This window comes from Nothoprocta perdicaria, unplaced genomic scaffold (assembly GCF_003342845.1).
Source record: "Nothoprocta perdicaria isolate Ctin4 unplaced genomic scaffold, notPer1 scaffold_254, whole genome shotgun sequence".
Lineage (NCBI taxonomy): Eukaryota > Metazoa > Chordata > Aves > Tinamiformes > Tinamidae > Nothoprocta > Nothoprocta perdicaria.
Window position 1 is genome coordinate 62,909 of NW_020455482.1, and position 9,986 is coordinate 72,894.

The 9,986-nt window shown below is 45.6% G+C and overlaps 1 protein-coding gene across 3 annotated transcripts in view; it reads right to left on the reverse strand.

Annotated features, from left to right (window-relative positions):
- GART (phosphoribosylglycinamide formyltransferase, phosphoribosylglycinamide synthetase, phosphoribosylaminoimidazole synthetase) overlaps nt 1-9,719 on the reverse strand; it is a 35,170-nt gene extending 25,451 nt beyond the window's left edge. For 2 of the 3 annotated variants that reach the window (XM_026040365.1, XM_026040364.1), the window contains exons 1-2: nt 9,695-9,719; nt 1,483-1,631 (exon numbers count right to left, since the gene is read on the reverse strand). In XM_026040365.1, coding sequence (XP_025896150.1) covers nt 1,483-1,631; nt 9,695-9,717 — 172 coding nt within the window. In that variant the 5' untranslated portion in view covers nt 9,718-9,719. Of the gene's footprint in view, nt 1-1,482; nt 1,632-4,456; nt 4,524-9,694 lie in introns of those variants that run through there. The other variant, XM_026040366.1, reaches the window with a different exon arrangement.
- Between the last annotated feature and the right edge of the window lie 267 nt (nt 9,720-9,986).

Sequence of the window (9,986 nt, forward strand, 5' to 3'; positions counted from 1 at the left end):
ACTCGTGTTTCTGCATGAGATGGTAATAATAAGAGATTTTACTGACATGCAAATATAAAGGCAGAAAACAGCTGCATATGATTCGTATTCATATGCATGCTGTATTAACTTTGGTTCTGCACATAAACACATGTTTTAAATGGAAACTTAAGTCGCTTGTGTAAAGTATCCTTCCAGGAACTGGTATATAAAGGACATGAGACTGGAATTTCTGAGTAATTATCCTGGGTTTCATACTGATTCACTGCGTGCCTGCAGGCAAGCACCTTTGACAAGTATTTTTAAACAGGGCATCTAATTTTAGATGCTCAGTCTGAAACATCTTAAGCCTGATTTTTCAAACTGGTAAATATGAGCAGTTTCAACTACAGCCACTCATAGCTTCATATATAAAGTTATAAGCTCCCAAACAGGCAGCCAAAATTATTATTAAAAATAATCTTAATCTCTAAATATCATAAACACACATACAGAAAAAGACACATTTTCCTAAGTTGGAATGTTATATGTGAGAAAATTAGCACAGGTTTGAGGGATCGTAGGGCTTCAATGCATATGATGATACGATTAAGGAACTGGAGCATCTATTGTATGAGGAAAGMCTAAGCGAGCTAGACCWGTTTAGCCCGGAGAAGAGAAGGTTGAGAGGGGATCTGATCAATATGTACAGATACCTGAGGGGAGAATATAGGGAGAAAGGGGCCAAACTCTTCTCAGTGGTGGCCAGTGAYAGGACAAGGGGCAATGGGTGTAAGCTGCAACACAGGCAGTTCCATCTCCAGGTGAGGAGGAACTTCTTCCCTGAGAGGGTGCCAGAGCCCTGGCACAGGCTGCCCAGGGAGGCTGTGGAGTCTCCTTCTCTGGAGATCTTCCAAACCCACCTGGATGTCGCCCCGTGCTCTGGGTGTCCCTGCTGGAGCAGGGGGTTGGACTGGCTGATCCCTAGAGGTCCCTTCCAACCTCAGCCATTCTGTGATTCCGTGATGGAAAGGTGGTTCCCCCCCGCAGTGCTCTGCCACTCTCCGAGAGGTGCCAGCGCTGGCTGTTTCAGGCAACTTTTTCAGCTGTTCAGCACACAGCTGTTGGGCTGCAGTGCGTACCAAGCTAAACCACCACCCTTGCCCAGCTGGATGGCTGGGAAGCAGGAATCTCTAGAGCAAGCCCAAGCTACTCCATGGGGGAATCTGCAACACAGACGGATGGAATTTTGACTGTGTCCTCCACCCCCAAATCCAAAGAATTAGCCACTGCAACAGCACTTGTAAATTCAGCTGGAGTTGCACAAGGCTTTGCTCAGGCATTTTTTACTACTTAACCTCTTCCCACTACACCTATAAAGATGTATTTCACATGTCCAAAACTTTATAGATTTTAAAAATACATATCTTTTCACATAAACAGCTAAGATTTCAAATTGATTAATGGAATAATTTAAAGTTTAGCTATAACATTTAAAAATACTACGTATATATAGTTTTTTACCTGAATTTGAAATTTTCCCATTGTCAGCTGTTCCTGCGTTTCCTGGTGCAACATACACATGCTTTACACGTGGAGACTTGGCCAGCTTCCAGGCCAGAGCGTGTTCTCTCCCTCCACTGCCGATCACAAGCACYCGATCAGCCATGAGTCTGCGTAAAACCAGAACAGAAGGAAAACAGCCAGGATGAGAGGAGCGAGGCAAGAGTTCCACAGACTGCACTGAACAACATGCATGAACATCACTTTGTTTCAGGGAAGGATGAAAGGAAGCAAGGAAGAAGGAAAGAAGGAGAGCAAGGAAAAAAAAAACACTTAATCAAGTGTGATATAGATGTGATATAATAACACTGAATCCAAGAGTCTCTTCAGAACAAAAAAAATAACAAGCAGGGTAATCCTGGTTTTCCTTTTATCAGATTGACAGTAATTCCAAATCCAAAAYACAGAAGTTTGTGATATATGGGGAGGAGGGGGGAAGCCTTAKGAGTGACCAGCTTGCACCTTGCAAACCTATGCAAGTTCCTGGAGAACACAAGGCTGCGAAGGGCAGCCTTGCAGTGAAGAACCAGTTGTTCTGTATTAGAGCATTTAGGGACATAAATAGTGAAAACTYGGGACTTCTTAAAAGTAATATCTGAAGGATCTCTGCATACTTCATACAAACTCACAAATTACTTCACACACTCTTCATGAAAAGGAAAGCTTAAGAGCGACAAAGCAGGAAAGCCAACTTCCAGCTCCGATTGTCCTTGGGTGGGGAAAGCCAACTTCCAGCCCTGATTCTCGCCAGGCGAGAAGCAGCACAAGGGGAGCAACAGGGAGGCTCGTAAGCAGAAAGCTCTCCCTGGCAAGGAGCTGCAGACATTCCCTCCTCTCCCTCATCCCACCGAGTTTTAGGAAAACATTAACACTCTCTCTGGCTTCGGTGGCTTTAATTACCATGAAGGCAGGCRGCAGTTTCACTGCCACCTGATGCGAGCACGGCCTGACGCCGGGTGGTCCTGCTGCTCGCCCTCCTTTCCTCAGCTCTGCGGTTTCACCCCTTCCCACTCCTAAAGAAACGAAGAAGCAGGAACCTAAGACCTACTTGTATATTTCTCTCTMTATATATATTCTATATATGTTTCCTGATGTACACTATTTCAGATTTGTTATCCCCAAAATGACAGCATACAGCCAACCWGGGAATAGAAGAGTCCATTTAAGCTGAAAAAAAAAAAGAAAGGCAGCAACAGCAACAAAACCCCACTGAATTTCAGGAATCTGTGATTGCTGGCTTCCTAAACTATCCAAGGAATAGGCCAGAATAGTCCAKCTACATGTAAATCACACACACAACCGATGCCACGGAACTGGGCAGAGAAGAAACCACTCAGGGAAGCAGAAAGGGGTCCTGCGCCCAAGCTGCACGCCTTATTTTCAAGCAGAAAGCTACGAGCTCTGAATGGTTACATACACCAAATAACGCAGGAAATCTACAAAAACGGCTTTAAAGCCCTTCGAGCAACGGGGAGGCAGCRGCGGGCGGAACGACGGACGCGGCGCGAGGCGGCGCGCGAGCCGAGCGCGGCGGTGCCAGCTCTGAGTCTCGGCCGCGCCGGGCGCCTCACGCCCGCGGGGAGGCTCGCGGACAAGGGGAGACCTTTGGCCGGTGGAACAAGCGCCCTCGGTGTCGCAACGCCGGCGCGCGGCAGCCGCGGCCACTCCCGGCGCTCCGGCCCTTGCCCCGCGTGGGCCAACGCGCGCGGCGCCCTGCACGGGGGCCACGGGCAGCGGGAACGCGCCGGGCTCCGCCGCCTCCCCGCTGCAGGACGGGCACGGCTCCATGGCGGGCGGTGGGCAGGAGGCGGATGCCCCAACCAAAGGGGAAAAAGGGGGAAAATTGGAATGGTTTCGCAGGGAAGAGCGACCTCAGCACAGGCGTGGCATAAAGGAGATTTTGGGGCGATTGATGCGGCTGGGCACGTGCGCCAGCCCCGTGCCGGCTGCTGCACCCGGATTCAAGCCATGAGCRGCCGCCCCTTGCGCCAGAGCCGCCTCCTGGAGAAACCCCACTTCTCCAAGGCCTTCGATGGAGCGGGAAGCAGCTGCACCCGGAGGGAGGGCGTGATTCAAGGCATACGGTGAGCGTGACTCCTAACCAAGCGCCCGGCTCCAGGCAGCGAGAGCCGGGACGTGGTTTGGAGGGTGCTGCAGGGACAGTCGCTAGTGTAGTTTTAACCCCCTGTTGAAGAAAGGGTCTGCTCTGATAGGGATCCTGTCAAGCCAAATGCCAAGCGAAGAAATACTAACTGAAAACAGAAGACAAAATAGACATTAACACAAAGATAAAACGCAAAAATAGGCTCTGAATTGCTGAGTGGAAAAAAAATTAAAAAAAAAAGACAAAATATACATTAGTATAAAGATAAAACACACAAAAAAAGAAGGCCCTGAGTTGTTTACTATGAACTATGCATACACTGCAGTTAAAATATAACTGTACTTTCAGCTGGAGATGGTGAATAACTTTCTACTCAAGTTGTGCCTGACAAAATACACACACGGCAAATTTGCAAACGTTTTGGTTACAAACTTCCCAGATTCCTTGTGAAAATACATGCCGGGATTAAAACCATCAGTTACACTATATATATTTGGTATGTCAAGTTACAATAAAAACTAGATACAAAAATTTGAGGAAAAGGGAGGAATACGGTGGAAGTTACAATAAAGGGATCTGTTAGATACAGACACGTAGGACAAAACAGGACATAGAAARGAATACTAATAAATACTCGCGTGTAGCATCTTCTACACTTAAACCCAACAGGCAGGTTTCCAGTCCAGTCCATAATCATAATTAAATCACAGACCACAGACAGTCAAGTCAAGGCTGTGCATATCAATAATCGGCTGAAATATTGGGCTTTTTCRCACAACTACATTGGAAACGAACACAAGAAACTCAAACCAGAACAGAGAAGATACTTACTCTGTGTTATGGGCTGTGAGCACCACTCAAGAGCTCGGATGGGCAAAGAGGAAAGGGAAAAGGGGCCGCTGGTTATAACGAGGCAGCCCCGTCCCAACATTACCGCCCCACTGACGACAGCGCGGGGCCAGCCAATGAAGGGGGAACTGCGGCCATTTCAGCTGGGGAGAGAGAACAGGGACCTGCACACAAAACAGCCTGGAAAGAGGGCAAAAACTTCAGAGTGCAGAGAACATCCCGCCCCCTTCCCCCCCCCGCCCACCATCATTTCTAAAGATGCCAAATAARTTCTGTTTATTCCCCGTTTTGTTTTTTTGCTGTTAACAAGCGTTCGCTAATCAGACTGTAAATGCACTGTTTATTGTAAAATGCAGCTATGCACAGTCCATGCATATCAACAATATGACAGAATTGCATGGCATGGTGTGAACGCTCCATTAAAAGCAGTGGAAGGACAAGCCAGAGGATCCAGGGATACTGCTGCCAGCCAAAGTAACTCACCATGCTGGCAACTCCTCAAAGCATCGTTTCATTTTTACCAAAGTGATGTATTCGAATACTGTTGTCAGGTGGAAAAAGACTATGTATATAAAATCATAAAACTTAATTGGGAAAGGTAAGGAGAACAAGCCATGGATCGTATGTTCGAATGAMAAATAACCATTTTTATACTAGAAATTTAGTCCAAGTCTGTGTTTCATACATTATTTTAGCTTTGAAAACACAGCGTTATTAMTGCATCCCACAAGTGGTGTCTTAGCAACTTTTGTTGAGGGGTGTAGCTTGAGAAAACTTCTGGCAGTGAGTCCAGCTCAGGACGCCAAACCTGGCGGTGGCAGCCCTTTCTTTACCTCACCRTGCAGCACTGACATAGAAATATGCAGTGGAGGCTCTAGGATGCTGGCAACTCCTTCTATTAAAAGCAAAAATGCTGACGAGTGGAGATTTCTGTTTATTTTGTCCCCAATTCAGGAGTGAAAGAAAAAAAAAAAAAAAAGGTTCCCAAAAGGGTAAAAGCCATTCACAAGCTAGATGGTTTCCTCTGCAAGAACTGTCACACGCAAAGCTTTAGGGGAATTACACATGACATTCTTATAACAGGCACAAGCCAAGAATATCCCAAAACATGGCCCACAGTCACCCTAATCAGTCACTGCCTGCTACTGTAAAGGAGGGACAGGCGTCTGTTTAGAAGATGTTTCAAACCAAAGACAGGCATCATTTCAGGCGATGGTAGGACCAGGAAACAGGGCCAGGAAGGCAGAAGCAAGCTAATCACTCGTGTATCCAAGAGGAGGGGACATGAGGACACAGTGAAGACAAGCTGATTTCCAAAGCCCATCCCAAGGTTGCCAGGAGCAAATCAGCAGGGACAAGCAGCAGAGACCTTCGTCCTCCACACGAGTGGCCTCACTAAGAGGCTGGGCARCTTCTCTACTACGTCAAGGCCCGCGGAGCACAGAAAATAAAGGGAGGAAGGCAAGAGAAAACAGTAACTGAGAGTTTGCCCCACCCTGACTTCCCAAGGCATGGAGAGACTTCCAAGTACAGGTAGAAGGGAGAGAAGGGCAGGGACATGAGTGACTGACGCTTCCTAGAACGGGTCCTCTGCACACAAACTTGGAGTTAAACTGAGCAGTTTGGGTGCATTAATAAAAGATTAGGAGCACAGCTGTAGAAGCATAAGAATATGTAAACTTCCGAAGTAATTTCTTCCCAAGTTTCAGTTTCATGCCATTACTAGGTGGTGCAGCTCACCTAAATATTTATCTCAGCTGGGTGGAGCCTCATAATACACCAGCATTTACCTTCTTACTTCACCCCTGGCCAAAAAGGTATAATTAAAGTAAGGTCAAGGCAATTTAGTATRAACAGCAAGGGGTACCATGGTGGCAGCTCACTGCTTCGGACAGTATCTTCTTTTAGGTTAAGCTCCAGTGCTTTTGGGTTTCTGCACTTCCCCTCATTGATAGACATGGGCTAGACATGGGTGTTTTGTTGTTGCCTCCCTCCCCCCTTTTTTTTGTGAGCCAAATAAATCAAATCTCAAAAACCTGACTAAAAAAAAAAGTCACAAAACAAAGCAACTTAATAGATAATTTTATTAGCATCATAGTTCCACCAAACTCTGCGTTGAGAGCACAAGGCCAATGGAAACACTTGGGCATAACTACAACACTGCACCGCGCGGCATCCAGAGAAGCCCCAGCCTTTCCGAAAGGCCCCTGCTGCCCAGGGAGGTTTACGCTCTGTGCTGGAAGTTACACGTGTCCATGTGCACAATCAGTCTCTGAAATCAACACGATACCGTTTTGCAGAAGCAGTGATAATTAAATAGCTCAGAGTGAAATTCATTCAGTGCCAGGGTTCCAACCACCCTCACGGAAAGAAAAGCCCTCTACTTATCATATGTGAAAATGAATATAGCCTTAGGAACTCGCAATTTTCGTGCTTAGGGCTCTGTACCTAGGATCCTGAAGTTGCTAAGAAAGGCATATTAAAGTTGGCACGCAGCAAAGCTGGGCTACAGCCAGCGTGGGTGGAGGGTGGCGTTTCGTAAGACAGCCGGACTCATTCACGTACCTTGTTGCCACTGATAGGGGACGGCCCGAACCCAGCCAGACCCTCCCAACCCTCTCCTTGCTCTGGCGCCCATTCCAGCGCAGTCAGTCTGCCAACCTATTGCAAAGCCACCGTCACCCTCAGATCTAAGGGCTTTTTTTCTTTTTTAAAGTTTTCACTATTAGGGAAGGGTTGGGATGACACAGCGGGACAGGAAGAACTTAGGCAGTGACAATCAGTGGGCGCATCCATATTTAACATGTAACTTCAGCTACTTCCTTATTAAAAGTTGTGGAAACTGCATTTCCCAGTTCTGAGATTCCCAAGCAAGCCACAGGTTATTCAACTTCTTTATTGAGAAGTCATGGTCTATCTCTGGAGAATCTTAACTCCCACCTTTCCTAGAGCTGAGGCTACAAAATGGGATAGCAGCTAGAGCATTTAACCCAAATACAGGAAATCCAAGCCCAATGTTACCAAGAAGGTCCAAACCCACATGTTCCCATCTCTGGAAAAGAGCTCTTAGAACTTGTTTTTTCCTAAAATGAGAAGTGAGAGAAGAAAAAGGTTTTAAGACTCCCAGGACACAGAAAGAACACAAAATGGAGAGGGCTCAGTTGCCACAAAACTTCACACAACATTTGTCTGCAGTTCTCATCCTAGGATACAGAACCATTTATACTTTTTTTTTCCACCAAGTAGTAATGGGATAAAATACTTAAAGAACAACTTGCAGCAGGAGGCAGAACTCCGGACCTCATCCTCCCAGATGAGTGCTTCCACAGCTCAGCTACTGCACTACTCCCTTCCCACCCTTCATTTTACTCAGCTGCCGAGCTTGTCAGCAGACAGGCAGAGGATGTGGTCCCAAATTCCCTTGAATTTAAACCAGCTCTTCCATTTTCTGGATTAATACTAGTGAGCAGGCTGTTAGGGTTCTCTGCTGGTTGCTTCTTAAAAGTAGAGTTCACTGAATATTACAAGATGCACAAACATTTCAATACACGTTAGGTGAGCCCCGAGTCAGCCTGTTGGAGTTATTTGCCAACTTCTGGAACCCTGTTCAAGCTTGGACAAGAAAGAGATGAAACATGCAGGCTATGGTTTCACCAAAAGCCTTCTAACTTGCCGTACAACATGAGAAATTGCATCATCTCACAATGGGAAGGCTGGAAACACAGAACTGGGAGCAGAAGCAGAAGACAGGACCACTTCCTCCAGCAGCACGGGGACCATGGCTTGGCTTGGCTGTCTTTCTGAAGCTTGGAGCATCCATCAGACATGGACTATTTTCTGCTGCCGGGAGGAAAAGTCCTGTTCTTCCTCTCTCAGCTGCAGAGTTCAATGCTCTCCACATTGACCCTCTTTTCATTTTGAGTTAACTCATTTGGTTTGCTAACCTGCCAGAAAACTCAATAATATAAGAGAAAAAAAAAAAGAAAAAAAGAATTTTCTGTCAGTTTAGTGAACTCAAGCAACTCACTGAAGGGTCAAGCAACCACAATCCTTAGAGCCAGCACAAAAGCAGCAGCAGATGCAGCAGACAGAAAGCATGTGAAGTGGTCAGAAGCAGTCAGCAGAGCTGCAAACACCACTCTTGGACCACATTTGATTGCTCAAAAGAACTTCACCATTGTCAGTGGCAAACTCTGCTTTACAACATACCTTCCCCCTAATCTCCTGTTCCCATCTCTTACCCATCACATGCACAGTCACCAAGTTGGATCAGAGAAACAAATAAGGAATGGGAAGGTGGGAAGATCTGTATTTGTCCACAGACGCATTTTTCCATATGAACAACTCACCYGAATTGGTTCACCATGCATGGTTATGCAGGAAGCTGTGCTGGTACAACCAAGTTACAGAAGTAGCCACAGTGATTCAAGTGCCAAAGGGTCACAAAGCTGTTGTTTTAAGCCGGGGTTGTATGAGGCCCATGCAGAAGGAAAGTAATAGAGAACCCAAAATTTCCTGAGGTTTAATTCTGTAAAGATCTGCTTAAGGAGTTCAGATGCTTCCTTTTTAAAAAAAGTATGTATCTCTGGGTTGCATTTTTTTTCTTTCACCCTTATCTTTTGCTCAGGACTAATTCCTGGCTCTCACCTGCCAACACACCGTGGTGTGTCAAATGTTTTAGAGAGCTTTACAAAGTAACAAACCTTCATCATTACCTGTGTTTCACTGGAGCATCACTCTAAATGTCAGAATTAGGCCTGAGAATACAATAAAGGATCTTTGATAGCCTGATACTGAGAACCTGTGAGATTTCTTGCCTTCCAGAAAAGCACGAGTTGAGAAAATGGACTTCTGCAGCAGCAGAGATCTGGGCTGACAGAAGAAATAGACAATTCTATCACAGCAGCCACACCATGTGCCAATGCTGAACAGCCAAATTGTGCGTTTCTTAATGCAAAATGTTTCATTACTTAGGCAAAGCTTTATTACTAAAAATAAATAGGAGCTTCAAGTTTTATATCCCTCCCTCCTCACAACTACCGAATCCTGACAATTCAATCTCCACTTAGGAGGAGTTGAAAGCGTTTGGGAGTCTTTCATCATCAAAGGAAGTAAAAGACTATTAGATAAGAACCAGAATGAGTAACAGGAGGAGAAGGGATGAGATATCATGGGCGAATATTTCTTTTATACACATACATACTGAAGTGAAATACCTACTTTAAAGTACTATCAGTGCCCATTAACTCCAAGTTTCCACTGGAAAAAAAAAAACCCATATATATATATATATATACACATACAAAAAGAGAGAGAGAGAAAGCCAATATTAATGTTGGTAAGCCCCCAACTTTACAAGGCCAAAGTCCGAAGTAAGAAATGACAGAAGTTTAACATTTACTTCAGAGCAAATATTTCACCACTTTTTCCCCCTCCCCGCACCAAGCCCTATCGAGCAGAGAGAAGTGCACAGAGCGTGCCGCAAGCATTTTAAAAACTTCGGAGTATTCTT